General features: G+C 33.5%; 1 protein-coding gene across 2 annotated transcripts in view; it reads left to right on the top strand.

Moving 5' to 3' along the window:
* cdh6 (cadherin 6) overlaps nt 1–12,747 on the top strand; it is a 53,563-nt gene extending 40,816 nt beyond the window's left edge. For both annotated transcript variants that reach the window (NM_001013520.1, XM_005163632.6), the window contains 3 exon segments: nt 3,831–3,948; nt 4,169–4,420; nt 10,559–12,747. In NM_001013520.1, coding sequence (NP_001013538.1) covers nt 3,831–3,948; nt 4,169–4,420; nt 10,559–11,064 — 876 coding nt within the window. In that variant the 3' untranslated portion in view covers nt 11,065–12,747.
* The last annotated feature ends 4,166 nt before the right edge of the window (nt 12,748–16,913 follow it).

Below are 16,913 nucleotides of genomic sequence, written 5' to 3'. Positions count from 1 at the left end.
TCAATCCACATAAATTTGTTAAAAGTGTTAAGTTAACCTAATTGATTTGTGTTGGGACAACATGAATGAATTGTGTGGAAACCTGCATTCTTTACTGTGTAGTGTATTAGTTTATGTTGAAGAAGTCTTGCAGGTTTAAAAAAAAATTGAACATAATTGATTTAGGGAGGTTTTGCTCAAAAAAGGACTGCTCAAAAAAATAATAAATTAGGGTACCTATAGGTCATGAAATTTATGGAATATCATGGACTTTTAAAAAGTCTATTTTTTAACCATTGAAAGTCTGCTATTCTGTTTATTATAGGCCATAGAACTTCAGCTTTTTTAGTCAGTGTAAGTCAGGAAGAATCTGAAAGTTTGACATTTAGCTAAGAATGGGAACCCCGAATATAACAAATTAAAAGTTTTAGTTGACAAAAAAAAAAAAAAAACCTATATAAATACATATATATATATATATATATATATATATATATATATATATATATATATATATATATATATATATATATATATATATATATATATATATGTATGCAAATACTAGTTTATTAGATATATTAGTTTAGTCAGTACTGAAGCTAAATCTGGAGCTAATCTAACAAAATAAATTACAATAATGGTTCAAAAATTAGAAGCCCAAATTTATATGTTAGGGAAAAATATTAAATCAGAATTTTCCAAAATAGAAAAAATCAAGAAAACTAAAAATAAATAATAGTTTGTTGAAATGTTGTAGGTTGTAATTTTTATTTAATTTTTATTTTTTGCAATATTTTGTATGAGTTCAAATGTATAATCTTTCCATTTCTAAAGATGCTCTGTGACTAAATATTATTTTAATAAATATATATAATTTATAAATCTGTTTTGTTCAATTGCACCAATATACATAACCCATATTCACTAAATAATAGATTAAATATTAATTTCCAAATTGGGTGTACTCAATTGCTGAGCATTGTACATACAATTTCTGTAACATTTACAAATGTGTAAATTATTTTTTTGTAATCAATGTGCTACAATAACTACAATTACTAAATAATAATGATAATAAATAAATAAATAAATAAATAAATAAATACAAATAAAAAATAATAACAATTACCATTGCTCTAAAATGTTATTGAAAATAATTTAGGTTGATGTACATGAATAAATGAAAATAAAATTAAATAAAAAAATGCAAAAACGATGCAAAAAAGTATATATATATACACAGACACATATATTATAACTAACCAAAAGTCTAATTACCGATATTTAAACTAATATAGAAATGAAAATTAAATTGTATAATTTAATTTTGAAATGTATATATATATATATATATATATATATATATATATATATATATATATATATATGTGTGTATATATATTCTCTGAAAACAAGGTTTAATATCTTCCAGTTTTTACAAGTGCGTCTGTCATCAACTATATCTATCAAACATCTACTATGTTTTAAACCCATATCTTCAAACTGATTATGTCTATATAAAATAAAAATTATGAAAAACAAAATGTATTGCAGAGCTATTTCTTGCGAGGTGAAATCAAACATCTATTAAAGAGCATTGCATTTATTAGCTGATCTTTCCGCAACGGCAGTATGAGATAAGTCTGGGATTCTGGTTCTGTTCAGCAGTTCTATTCTAACAGACTGCAGTAAAGCCCAGAGGAAAGGGAAGGCAGCCAGAAACACATGAAATCTGGCCGGTCCGTAAGCCTGGTAAAAAAGAAAAAAAAAACATGAAGTACACAATGGATGATTACATTTTTGTCACAGCGTGTTGCCAGCACACCCTTGAGAGTTGCATTTAAACTAAAATTGCCCTTGGTGACAACTAAAGATAACCATGAGCCTCTATCACTGAGCCAACATCTTCCCTCGCTGTAAACATGCTTATAGTGTTTACATGTAAACACTTGTAGGGCCTGTAAGGTGATATTGCGTTTGTGTCTTTTTTGTTACACAGGTCTGTCTCTGTATCTTGAATAAAATGGATGAATATGCTTTGGTGACGTAATAAGGAACTGGAAAGATTATGTAGTGAGAATTTGAATGTTTTAGATAATAACTTTACCTCATTACTGTAATGTTAAAACAGCAATGTGATGCTTAAGATATATAGAGAAAAGGTAACAGAATGAATGAATGAATTAATGAATGAATGAACAATTGCAGCCGCATCGAATGTTATCACTCGATTGAATGGGCATTATCAGTAGGTATCAGCTGATAGATATAGGCGCAGAAGGCTTTTATCATCCATCCACATGGTTAATCAGCTAAAGATCACATTTGGCTGTGGACGGAATTTAACGAGAATTATTTATATTATTTATTAAATTTCCCAGTAATTGTATATTATAGTATATTGTATATAATACTGGCCCATATCTATAAGCTGATAACCACTGACAACATCCATTCAATCAAGAGATAAAATTTGAAACAAGTGATAAATGAATGTATAAATGAATGGAGTGAATGAATCTTTTTCCATGTAACTACAGTAAATACTGCTTATGCAATTGATTTTTTTAGAAGTAAATGCACTTCAATAAGATTATTGGAGGATTGTTTTGTCGCTTATATATGCCATTATTTGAGTTTGGCCAAAAACTAATTCAAATGAAAAATAAAGAGATTTAATAGAATAAGTGTTTTAAAAATGTCAGGTTTTGATCTTTACAGTTGAAAAAAAAAATGGCAACTTCATCTTAAACCAAATTAGTTAAATATATAACAATGATATTAGAAACAAATATGATTTTAATATAATATAATGTAATGTAATGTAATGTAATGTAATATAATGTAATGTAATATAATATAATATAATATAATATAATATAATATAATATAATATAATATAATATAATATAATCAGGGCCAAATGCGGGAAGATTTCACCTGATACAACCTCACTAGCCACTTTGGTTGGTTGAAAATATTTTTTAATTGCCAGAGCTGCCTCATCCCTAAAGATTAGAATTTTAGTTTATGACAATATGTGTGCAAAGTGCTATTAGAATTGAGAAGCAGCAAAACTGATGTGTGTGCACGTGATCATTCCTTCACTGTGGCACAAAGAATGTTTTTTCACGTTCTTTCTTTTGCTTGGAGTTATTTATGTTATTATGGTTTAAATATGGTCCTTTATAACAACATTGCTTTAATAGGAGCTTAACTCTCTAGTTGTCTATAGTTACCTGGTGATCTGGGACCTTTAGCCTGAACAGACTGCTGTGTATAGTTTGGATATATGAGAACAATTTTTTTAATGTCAGTTGTTTTTTTTAAGAACATTTTTGTTGATTAAAAAGTGTATGTACTGTATACTGCTATATTTAGCTTGTTTTGACACATTATTTTAAATTTCCTTTGCCCTCATGTGAAAAAAAGTAAATTAACAAATTGGCATGTAGACATAATGCAGAGTTGTATCTGTCTTTCGACTGTGGCGGAAACTAGAGCAAACTTCACACAGAAATGCCAACTGGCCCAGCCAGGACTCAAACCACCAACGGTGTGAAGTGACAGTACTAACCACCGAGCCACCGTGTCGCCCATAATATAATATAATATAATATAATATAATATAATATAATATAATATAATATAATATAATATAATATAATATAATATAATATAAAATAATATTATATAATATATATTGATTTGTGTAAATAAACTGCTAATTTATTTATTAACTGCAAAATTATTATCTATTTATTTATTTTGATGATGCATTTGAATAAGATCATGTTATTTTTATATGTGTCAGTCATCATAATTCCCTCTCTCTTATTTTGCCACAGAAAATCCAGACAATAAGTGCGGTGGATCCAGACGAGCCGGTCGGTGGTCATCGCTTCTTGTTCTCCTTAGCGCCAGAGAGCTCAGTGCGAGCAAACTTCTCGGTGCGAGATAATGGAGGTGGGTGAACTCTCACATCGTCTGGCCTTCTAACTAGCCCACTGTCTCTCTTCATGACAACACAGAACAATCAAAGTGCACAGATCTGTAGGACACATGGCCTCTTTGTGTCCGCCTGTTTAAACCGAGCCGCCTCGTCCTCCAATATCCGTAGCTTTAGGTCAGCCGAGAGGCCAGATTTCCTCCATTCCTAATAAACTGAGCGCTCCACTCTCCACAGATAACACTGCTGGGATCTTCACCCGCCGCAGCGGTTTTGGCCGAATGCACAAGAGCACTCATCTGGTGGCTGTGGTGATCTCAGATGGACACTTTCCAATGCAGAGCAGCACTGGGACGCTTACAATTCGGGTGTGCACATGCGACCGGGACGGCAATATGGAAATGTGCAATGCTGAGGCGCTGACCAGCTCCGCGGGGCTCAGCACAGGGGCGCTGGTGGCCATCTTGCTCTGCATTCTCATCCTGCTTTGTAAGTAGTCTTTCCTTTCTGTCTTTTGGCTTAAAAATGTGCAGCTTTGGCATAATTTTAACTGAAACATAAAGATAGAGTAGTGCATATAACATAGCCCCACCCCTTTTTAACTAGCCAATAGCGTTTAGTTGTTAAAGCAAATGGAACTCATGAAAGACACAGCCTACAATAGCAGTGCTGAGTTTGTAAGTTTATTCTCTTTAAAGTCCACATGAACCGGAAGCTGAGTTGTGTTTTGTTTTCATATTGGGAGACAGTTCTTATAGAAATGGAATATTAAATGAGTAAAAAGTGGGCGTGGATTGTTTTTTTTCTACTGCGAGCTGATAAGATGTAGTAAAGTAGGCATTTCATTCAGAAAGATTGGGGAATGGGATTTAGAAGAGGTATTACAACCAAACAGACACCTCCTCCTCACCATTTCTTTTTGTTGTCAAAACAGACAGTTAGAGGGGTGTGGTTAAGTATATTAGCCACACCCATTACCACAAAATACCGTAATCTGAAAATTTTACTGAAAAAAAAAACGTGCATTTTTAAAATTAAAATTTTTGATTACAAGGGCAAACGTTTTTTTTCTTAATGACATACACAGATAAATTGTTCACCACAAAACTGGCAATATGAGCAAACAAAATCATATGGTTAGTTTTGATGTCATTTGTACTTTAAAAGTGCCATAGAATGCATTTATACAATATGTTTCTAAATAGAAGGTACGGTATGTATTTAAGGTATTGTAAGTTCAACAATCCTCCAGAATTGTTTTTCAGGTCCATTTTAAACCTGAGGAATTAGTCCTTATATGATTTGCTTGATTTTGGAGCCATATTTTGAAGGGTCATCAATATTATTGAGCCCTCCTATGTCAGTGCCTGATGGTAACAGGCATGCACATGCACATACAGAATGATGTACTCACCTGCAGAATTATCGTACTAAAGTTGTCAAAAATATTTTAGGAACTTGAGTAGATTCAATATTAAAGCACAATTTTTTTTACCATAAAAGTGGATAAGGTAATCTCTCTCCAATTGTACGTTTTTTTTTTTTTGTTTTTTTTTTCAATTATGACATATGTGAATATATTATATTTAATTAAATATTATATAAATTATGAATATATAGTTATATGAATATATTTAACTTAGTATGCTTTATTTATGACTTACCATTGTACCAATCTTCTGTCTTACTTTTCTCAAAATTTGGTTTGTTACCTCATAACTCAGACCACAAACATTTCTAGATACTAGTTTTTTTCAAAATGTCAGCAATTATTAATTATTGTCATAATTTAGACCTCCAAATTTATGGCAACATGAAAAATCAGAATTTCTAATTTCAGAATTGTACATTTTATATCATATCATAATATGATCACAATTATGACTTTAAAATAATTATGAGTTTATCTTATTGTGACTTTCCCCGTATTTATATGTACATTTCAACTTTTTGATTTTAGAATAATTAACTTTACCTTCATAATTTTAAGTTTGACATAGTAATTTTTGCCTTTACCCTAGGAGAGATCTAATCTATATTTATGTCACCAGAAAAACCAATTTGAAATATGGACCCTTTTCACATTTCCAGGTTTCTCATCAGCAAAACTCATCGTAGTTGTGTAAACTTAAGAGTACAGTGAATAGGCAAAGGTGGAATGGGAAAAAATAAGTTTTTTACAACCACATTTGCTGAAATAACAAAAGAAAAACTCCACAATGGTGTTATCAAGACTTCCAGAAAAAGCAAATAAAATAGTGTGAGAATAAAAACAGCATCCAGAAAAGAAAACAAAGTCAAATTTACTTTCCTGCCCATAGACGCTGCATTAGAAACACCTCATACAAGTGGTAGTTTGTTTTGTTTTTGTATTTTTTTAATGAAAATATGACATAATACACACATAAATACATATAAATGTGCGCATGTTTTTTATTATTTTTTTATAAAAATGTTAACAACTTTTTAAGGATTTAAGTTTGTTGACTGTTAAACACGTCGTAACAGTGTTGTGAAAAGGGTTCATAGGCTAAATTATTATCATACTCAACAAAAGGAACAGAGTATTTTTTATGTTTTGTTTTTAATGTATATGAAAACACAGGCAGGAATTAATATAAACCTCTATGTAAACAGATATCCTTCTACTAAAGAAAAATGACAGAAAGAGTGATATAACGGTGCATAAACATCCGTTTAACTCTTATACTAAGTAGTATGTGCTGTGCAAATTAATAAGTACTAAATGAATAAGTTTACATGTGTTTGTTACCTAATTACACAATTTCACAATGTACTATTACATTTTAATATAATATAGTATATTTTACAATATAGATGTTAAACTAACAAAAGAAACATTTAAACCAACCGTATGCCGCTTAAGAGAGAAGCTGAAGAAATATTTATCCTTATAATCTGCATTTTGCATTCTAAAATGCTGTGAACCGATGAGGCATTTGTTGTTATGCATGCCTGCTTCACAGAATAGGGTATATGCACACAGACTTTTAATTTTCAGTAAGCCAGCTCAAGCACTTCTAGTGAACTGTCATGCCATTACAAATTCACCATGTTTAAGATCTGCTTTCATCAGACCGGACTTGAAGCACTGCATTAAATTGCATTGTTCTGCGCCTTGTTTTTAAAATATGGAAACTTATTTTACTCCTGTATTTTCAATGGAGTTTCTGTAGACTAATGCTACTGACGGCGCCTGCCATTGCTTACCCTTCCTTAAAGCCTGACACAATTTTAAAATACGAGTCCCACATACATAGTAAGTAAAATACAAGCTAAGATAAACTTTAAAATAATGGAAACATATAATTATATAAAAACTCGCTATGGTAAACTTACAATAATATACATGTTGTTTATTTTGAGGGGAGATTTATGTGGGTAATACAAGCTTTCTTTTCATCTTTGCATCATCTCACAATTGGATAAAGAAGGACTCATGACTAGTAGGTGGTGAACTATTTATAGCCTTTTCTCACACAAGCTGGAATAATTAAACTTAAATGTTTCTTTATATGAAATTTACATGGTTTGACAATTAGAGATTAGATTGGACAAATTGAAATCTACACTTAACACTAATACACATTAGTTTAAAGTAGTCGTGCACTGCTAAAGATAGCCATCAGCCTCTATCACTAGGCCAACATCTTAGTTTGCTGATAAAATGCTAACCATTTTAGAAGAAAATGATAAATCCATTAATAATTTGCTATATAAGGTATAGAATAAGCAATATATAAAATATAAGCTATAAGCAATCATTGAATTTAATCACCAGTGGAAGTTCAGTGTAGTTTATTTTTAACCGTATCTCACAAATCTGAGTGGTGGATTAAAGTGTTCTTCCAGGAACATGTTTACTTCGTTATCCAAGTTCTGCCTGTGACTGACAGCGACACAAACTCCTTAAAACATCAGATTCATCCATGAGGAGCAATAACGAGGCACAAGCAATGTAAAAATATTCATTCTGCAAAAAACTACAGTCATTGGTTTCAAACAAAGAAGGTGACCAAGAGGCAATGCAGCTTTAACAATAAAAGTACGTCTCCTGCATCCATCTGTCTGATGGCGGCTTCCTCCATCTGTTCGTCCACTTTGAATCTGACTGTTTGCTGTTCAAGCCCTTTGTTTGTGAGACTTTTCACTTCATTTTCCCACCTGTCTTCCTGTCAGTTAGTGCTTTTGTCTGCGCTGCCATTTGATAAATTACGATTCCAGTGGTCTGAAGTGTGAATGCCTGATCTGCATGTCAAATCAGTCGCAATTAAAGGTGTAAAAAGCAAAATAAATAAAAAACTATTTCTGACAAGCTCAGATGGCTGAACTGATAAATCTCCCGTCTTGGTGCAATCAGGAACAAGGGCTAGATTTCAATTAAACTCAATTAGTTTCCAGCCTTGATTTAATTCAACAAGAAAACTCTAGTTCTAAACTTATATTAAATTGAAACACTTGTGTCTTCGTATAACTAACATGCTTGTGTAATTGATCACATGATTATCTGAGCTGCATTCAAAAAAGCTTGCTTATTTTATGCATTTGAATTCAGAAAAGTTTGCTTTTTGGAGTTTTGCTAACTGTTAACACCAGCTAGCTCTCACCTGTGAACTGAGCGCGGTGACTCTTTTAGCGACCTGAGATCTTTAGCAGGTGTCACCCACAGGGTAAAAGCATGCATCATGTAGAAAAATGCCTACTTCACTGAAGGGAGAGATCACTGATAAAAGCAACCAAATGGTATTGGAGGGGAGGATGGGTTTACTAAAAAGAAAATTGGGCAGCAGAATAGTGTGGTTTATTTGCACATAGTCTGGTTGTATGGTTATTTATAATGATCTTCATCATAATTTGATAATTTGTTTAATATATTTTGCATCAATAGAATATTTTTGATCATTGATGGATGGATGGATGGATGGATGGATGGATGATACATGGACATATACTTTAGAAAAGTCAGAGATGAATGAATTAATGAATGCATAAATGACCGAATGAACGAACGAACAAATGAACAAACAAATGAACGAACCAATGAATGAATGAATGAATGAACGAATGAATGAACAAATTAAACGAATTAATGAATGAATGAATAAATTAATTAATGAATGAATGAACAAAAAATGGATGGATGGATGGATGGTTGGATAATGAATATATAAATAGATAGACAAAAGAATGTGTTGAGGGGCATATTGAGATTAGATGGACATATAGAATGATAAATGGATGAATGAATTAATCTAAATGTAGATGGATGGATGGATGGATGGATGGATGGATGGATGGATGGATGGATGGATGGATGGATGAATGACAGACAGAATATGGATGTTGGGTGGATTTATGAATGGATGGAGGATACATGGACAAACTGTAGAGATGAATGATTTGTTGGATGGATGCATGGATAAATGGATGGATGGAAAGACAAATGGATTTATTGAGAGGTAAATTGAGATTAGACAGACATATATATGAATGGATGGATGAATGGATAAATGAATGGATGGATGGATGGATGGATGGATGGATGGATGGATGGATGGATGGAAGGATGGATAGATGACAGACAGAATATGGATGTTGGGTGGATTTATGAATGGATGGAGGATACATGGACATATACTGTAGAAATGAATGAATTGTTGGATGGATGCAAATGGATGTATTGAGGGCTAAATTGACATTAGACTGACATATATATGGTTGGATGGATGGATGACAGACAGAATATAGATGTTGGGTGGATTTATGGTTGGATGGAGGATACATGGGCATATACTGTATAATTATTTGTTGGATGGACGGACTGACGAAGAGACGGATGGATGGATGGATGGATGAATGGATATATAGATGGATGCAAAGACAAATTAATGTATTGAGGGGTAAATTGAGATTAGATTGACATACTCCATGGATAAATGGATGAATGAATTAATCGAAATGTAGATGGATGAATGGAAGGATGGATGCATGGATGGATGACAGATAGAATATGGGTGTTGGGTTTATTTATGGAGGATAGGCATATGCTGTAGAAATGAATGATTTGTTGGATGAATGGATGGATGGATAAATGGATGGATGGAAAGACAAATAGATGTATAGAGGGGTAAATTAATATTAGACAGACATATAGATGGATAAATAGATGAATCAATCAATCAAAATATAGATGGATGGATATTACATGTATTTATGGATGGATGGAGGATGCATAACATATACTGTAGAAATTAATGACTTGTTGGATAGATAGACGAATGGGTGGATGGACAGAATGTATTGAGGGGTAAACTGAGATTAGATGGGCATACATATGGATAAATAGATGAATGAATGAATCGAAATTTGGATGGATTGATGGATGGATAAAATATATGTGATTTGTTAGATGGATGGATGGCTAGACAGAAAATGTAGCTCATTCCTGTGAGGTGAGCAGCATGTTCAGCAGGAAACACAAATACATTATTAAATAATTATTATTAAATAGTAATTAAATAAAATACTGTTGTGATGCTCAACCTTTTTGGTCTTTTTAATTCTTATTGAGATTCTCAGTAATGTTTTTCTTTTCTTGTACCGTAGTGATCGTGGTGCTGTTTGCTGCTCTGAAACGACAGAAAAAGAAGGAGCCGCTGATCATCTCTAAGGAGGACGTGCGGGACAATGTTGTCAGCTACAATGATGAGGGTGGCGGCGAGGAGGACACGCAGGCCTTCGACATCGGAGCGCTTCGCCATCCGGAAGTAATGGAGGACAGCAAACTGCGGCGGGACATCCTACCATCTGAGTCGTTGTACCCCCCGCCACCGCTCCGCAGGACCATCGTGCCGGCCCGAGAAAACGCAGACGTACGGGACTTTATCAACCAGCGTGTGGAGGAAAATGACGGCAACCCTACCGCTCCTCCTTATGACTCTCTGGCCACCTACGCCTACGAAGGTAATGGATCGGTGGCAGAGTCTCTCAGCTCGCTGGGGTCTGTGTCTTCGGAAGGGGAACAGGACTATAACTACCTCAGCGAGTGGGGGCCGCGCTTCAGGAAGCTAGCAGACATGTATGGTGGAGAGGACAGCGATTGGGACTCCTAACGGACAGACTGTGGAGCCAGACTCATTTGCTGATCTGCCTCTACCTAAAGACTGGAGTGGCAGAATGAGGCAGCCTAATTTCTTTTACAAAGTGCCCTTTTATCCTTCTCTTTGTCCTATAATCAGGCAGCCGGTTTCTCTGTCCTGATTGGCTGTGCATTTTCTCAGAAGAGGAGACGAACTTCATGCTACTCGAGGAGGACGTACGCGTATATGCGCGCCTCTCATCGGAAAGATCATCTGCGGTGACATCTTCCTGCATAATCCCAGATTGTTCTGGAGATGTCTGCAGTTTATCACATCTGCAAGCAGATGCTTCAGATAAGAACAGATTTATCAGTTGACTGTGAGCCTGTGAAACACTTGAAGTGAACTCGAGCAGGTCAGCGACTAAAGGCTGAGTACATAATACGAGTAATGAAACCCCCGCCAAACTTACTTCAGCCTGTGAACTCGCCATCACTCCAGAGAGCTCACAATCAAACATCATAGGAGTTGTCTAATAAGGAGGAATTTACCATTTATCCATTTGCATAATTTTACTAATCTACTTACGCACTCAAGAAAAGATATGTTGTTCTGTTACCGGAATCAAGACGGATTGTATGAAGCCCATCTAGAAAATGGGTCAGAAGATGTGCACTGGTTTTCATCATCCACATGAAAATAATAAGAAAAAAAAAACCCTAGAAGCTTTCAACTATCTGCTGTGTGATTGGGCCTAAATGTGTTTCGTGTCCTTTAGCAGACTCAATTGAACTCAGAACTGCTTAGTATGACTTTCTTCTGGAGAGAAACACTTTCACACTGTCTCTTAATGACATGCTGCAAAATTTACATTCCATATTATTACCTTTATACATTGTATGCGCAAGTTTTACTTTCTCTCTCTCTCTCTATTCATCCAGATGAGACCTTGAGGTGAACTGCGATAGTCAAGCCAACCAAAAGAGAACGAAACTTTAACATCTATACATAGAATTGAAGCTTCCGCCTGTGGGTCGAGCAATCAAAAGCGAAATTGCTAATTAATCAGTTCGAAGCTGCACAGTTCGTACTTTTTGCTCTGACAACCTTCTGCCTTTAATAGCGAGCGTCAAATAAGCAGGGAAGTAATAAAAGCCTAACTGATTTATTCCTCGGCTGAATGTTAACCACAACAGTGTTGTATTGAGGTGCGAGTCAAATCTTCAAGTAAATCACTCCGCAATGATTGCGCCCTCTCTTCAAACCACAAAATGAGCCTGAGATTGCTTTCACCTCTTCGGTTAGGAGGGGTTGAGGCAATCCTGAAGGAAGCTCCAGCAGGTAAATATTTGTATTTTAAATGCAGGATTTTCATTCTTTGTCAGTGATATGCTGTAAAAAATGATGGAGAAGAAAAAAAAAGACGGTTACTCATGCTGTAAAAACTTGGTTTAATGAACAGTGCTTTGTACCAGTGGCTTGGGAGAGTAGATTATGTCCATGTACTACTTTGCTTTATATCTTGTGAAATTTTGTACCAAATATTTATATACCACGATGATGACTAAATATTCTTGAAATATGTACATTCGGTATTATTGTTTCCGTGTTTTGAAGGTGTTCAACTGTAAATGTGAGCTGGTTGCAGTTCAATTGATGATGTGCAAATGGAATCAAACTTTCATTCAAATAAATGTTCTTTTTTGCAGAAAAAAACAAGCATTTTTTTGCAATATTTAGAAATTGATTGTGTTAAGCTTGTGACTTTCCACATACAATTTGTATGTATTTATTAATAATAGAAAATTAATGTTGGTTTGCCAATTTGTAAGCTGCTAAATCACAAAAGTCAAGAAAATGAGCTTTACGAGAACAATCAGTTAATCAATAAATACAGTTAAAAATGCTATTTAGTATGATAACTAATTCCTTCAAATGCAGCGGGGAAAATAAGTATTGAACACCTCACCATTTTTCCCAGAAAACATATTTATAAAGATGATGATGACTTCAAAATTTCACCAGATGTTGAGAATGGTGTAGAAAGGCAGTGAAAGCACAGACAGCAGCTAAAATGCTGAAATCTCTCTGAAGTTATTCAGCAAACCTCTGCCCTTTGTCATTAGGGATGCAACAATTATAGATTTTGGTTGTACAGTTGTAGTCTGAGGTAATAATAATCACAATTTTACAGTTATCATAATTATTATGCATTCATTAACTTCAAAACATGAAAACCCTTTGTATTTTAAAATGATATTTATTGCTGCTCAGTAACCAAAAAATACAACACAAAATAATAAAAACAAACAAGTGTCCATTGCTCTTTGGACTTAAAAATAGGTGAAAAAAGAAAAAAAATAAGTAATAATTTTACACTGAAAATAAATTACAGAACAAAAATAAATAAATAAAATAGGAGTAAAAAATGTATTTGTCTAATGTAAATCTAAGCATCACATTAGCTAAGTATTTCCCTTTAAAAATTAAACAAATGTAGTCAAGGGTTACTGAATCTCAATCAACTTGATCAACTATATTACACAATTGTTTGGTATTTCCTTTATTTTTTTTTTTCCTCTTTGGAGCAGAAATGTGTATATTCCATACAAAGTATGAAGCTAAACGGTCCATTCTTATTACGTGACTCGTGGTGCGCTCACGACATTCTCCCTGAATTGCCTGAGCGTATTACTCCCAATATGCACAAGACCCTTAGTTATTAATTACCCTTATCCGTAGTTAAAATCAGCCTTTAATCCAGTGTGCGTGGGTATTAGTTTTGGTGTACAAGCTTCAAACTTTAAACTGACAGTTAGCATAACTTTGTTTTGTTGCAGCATTTTTCTTCCATGCAGAAAAAGTATTGAGAAACCCTTACAATTAATTAACCCTGACGAATTAAAGCACGGTTAATAGTGAAATTGGTTAATCGTTGCATCCCTATTTGTAATTGTAAATGAATATTAGCTGCTTCAGTCCAACATCTACATTAGCAGGATGATGAAGATGAAACCAGAGTGGACATTTCAACAAGACAATGATCCAAGCAAAGCCAAGGAAACTCTCGAATGGTTTCAGAGAAAGAAAATCAAGCTGTAGAATAGCCCAGCCAATCACCTGAACCGAAGAATCCAATAGAAAATACAAAACTAAAGCTAAGATTTGATCCAGAACTATCAAAATTTTTACAATGTTGAAGTCTGTAAAATTTACACCTGAGCAATGCATATGAATTTATTCTCCATATAAAAGTCTTTTTTTAAGCTGCCATCATTTGAAAAGTCTTCAGTGCTTTCTTGTGTCATTTCATAGTTATTACTCATTTTTCAGTTTTTTTTTTTTTTTTTTTTAATGTTTGTATTGTTTGGGTTTTTACCAAAATCTGGTTTAATTCCATGTTAACAGCTTGTGTAGAAAAAATACATGATGTGTATTATAGAGCTAATAATATGCCAAAAACAATCTGAATTTCAATTGTGTTCATTGGAATTATTAACAATTGTAATGTAAAAATGTAATTTTTATATGCTGTTAAAAATTTTTTTGAATTTAAATTTCTTAATTTGAATTTCATAACTGCTCTTCCCTGTTGATCACCGCTGACCTACCTTCTACTGAATCTAAAATTCACAACCTGAGTTTCTGGTTTAGAATTTTAGGATATTGAATTTGATGTTCTGAATTTCTTCATCTTGAAAATTTGAAAATGTATTTTTACAAACTGGATATCTGCAGTCTAGGAATTCAAAACACAAATAATCTAAAAGTTCGAAAATACGTCTATAAAAAATTCAGCCTTGAAAAATTCAGTTGTCTTAAATTTAAAATGTTCAATATTCAAATGATGAAATTCAAATTCAAATGAAGAAATTCAAATTCAACTTAAGAAAATCAAATTTAAAACAATGTTTTACGGCATATAAAAACTCTGATTTATTAAATTACAATTGTCAATAATTCAAATTAGGCGACGCAGTGGCGCAGTAGGTAGTGCTGTCGCCTCACAGCATAAAGGTTGCTTGAATTGAGCCTCGGCTAGGTCAGTTGCCGTTTCTGTGTGAAGTTTGCATGTTCTCCCTGCGTTCATTCCTCTGGGTGCTCCGGTTTCCCCCATAGTCCAAAGACATGCAGTACAAGTGAATTGGGAAGGCTAAATTGTCCGAAGTGTATGTGTATAAATGAGTGTGTGTGGATGTTTCCCAGAGAAGGGTTGTGGCTGGAAGGGCATGGGCTGCGTAAAACGTGCTGGATAAGTTAGAGGTTCATTCCGCTGTGGCGACCCCAGATTAATAAAGGGACTAAGCCGAAAAGAAAATGAATGAATGAATAATTCAAATAAACACAATTCAAATTCAGATTGTTTTGGCATATTATAAGCTCCATAGTGTTCAAAACCTATTAAAAAGTGCAGGTAAGAATAAATATTATGTTTTTACATAAAAATATGTTACTAATAATGGCGAACCAACATTTTAACCATTGTATTTTCATTAAAACTATATGTAACATTAGACAACTAATTGACATTTAAAATGCCTTCCATGTATATAAAAATAGCATGTGTCATCTTTGACCTCTATATATGATAGGATGCATTTTATACGATTATGTTCTTTGTTCAATACGGGAATGGCTTGAATATTATTCTTAGTGGCCAAATGTCATGATCGTTATCTGAAAAAGTCCCAGTGTCTGTCCCAGATCGTCGACTCATTAGGCCAATCTATAATGAAGATCTCGAAGCTCGCGACTGGATTTGGAGCGAGAGGAAACGGTATTCATTTTAAATTGATTGGGGATCAGCAGTTGTGAGGCAGATGGTGACATTTCAAACAATGCCCATGTTAACTCAATCACCCTGCCATCCAGTCTCTGCAAATATTTACGTAGACACCAGCCTCATCTGGTCCCTCCGTGCGCCTGTACAAGGCCATTAGGGGCTTTAGCAATGCTCCAGGATTTAGGTGCACTAACCTCATTTAGAAGGGTCAGTATGCATGTATTGGAAAAGAAGATGGGAGAAAAATTGTACTCTAGCAGAAGTGCTTTTGCTTCTAAGAGAAAATACTTATGGTTTATGAAAAAGCAGGAGCACAGATAAGGCTGAGCACTATATAAAGGACTTCTGTTTAAAAGGAAGAGCTCACTAGCAATTATGTTAAGGTAATAAGTTTATAAATAAAGCTCAGTTTCTAGCACAGGCCAATTGATTGGTTTATTATCATCCCAGTCTGAAAGGCAGGTAAATCAGCTCATTTTTTTACTTGATTTGCACTATGGCTGCACAATATATAGTAACAGCATCGATATAGCAATGTTAGCATTCAAAATAGCCACATTGCAGGATATGCAATGTTAATTCTGGATTATAATTCATCATCTGCATGCATTTTTTCAGGCATTCAGACACAAGAAATTGCACTAACTGTAACCTTAATAACGATCCTTTTTATTTAACTATTTAAACAACAAAGACTATTGCAGTATTATTTTACATCTAATTATTGTACCTGAATACTGTTAGACTCTTCAGAAAACAATAAATAATATATTTAATTATATAATTTAATTATATAACTTAATTATATATATATATATATATATATATATATATATATATATATATATATATATATATATATATATATATATATATATATATAATTTATTTATTATATATAATATTAATTATTAATATAATTATTTCATTCATTTTTCTTAATTGTATTTTTCTATACATGTAGAGCTTGTTTATTAAGTTTTATGCAGATGCACCTACGGAATTATCCTAATCAATCATAAAATGATCAATATTTTCCAAATAGAATTAGACCCAATACGAATACTAGCCCTTAGTCCTTGCCCTAACTGTACCTTTG

This window comes from Danio rerio, chromosome 2 (assembly GCF_049306965.1).
Source record: "Danio rerio strain Tuebingen ecotype United States chromosome 2, GRCz12tu, whole genome shotgun sequence".
Classification (NCBI taxonomy): domain Eukaryota; kingdom Metazoa; phylum Chordata; class Actinopteri; order Cypriniformes; family Danionidae; genus Danio; species Danio rerio.
This window is presented reverse-complemented; position numbering and strand designations above follow the sequence as displayed.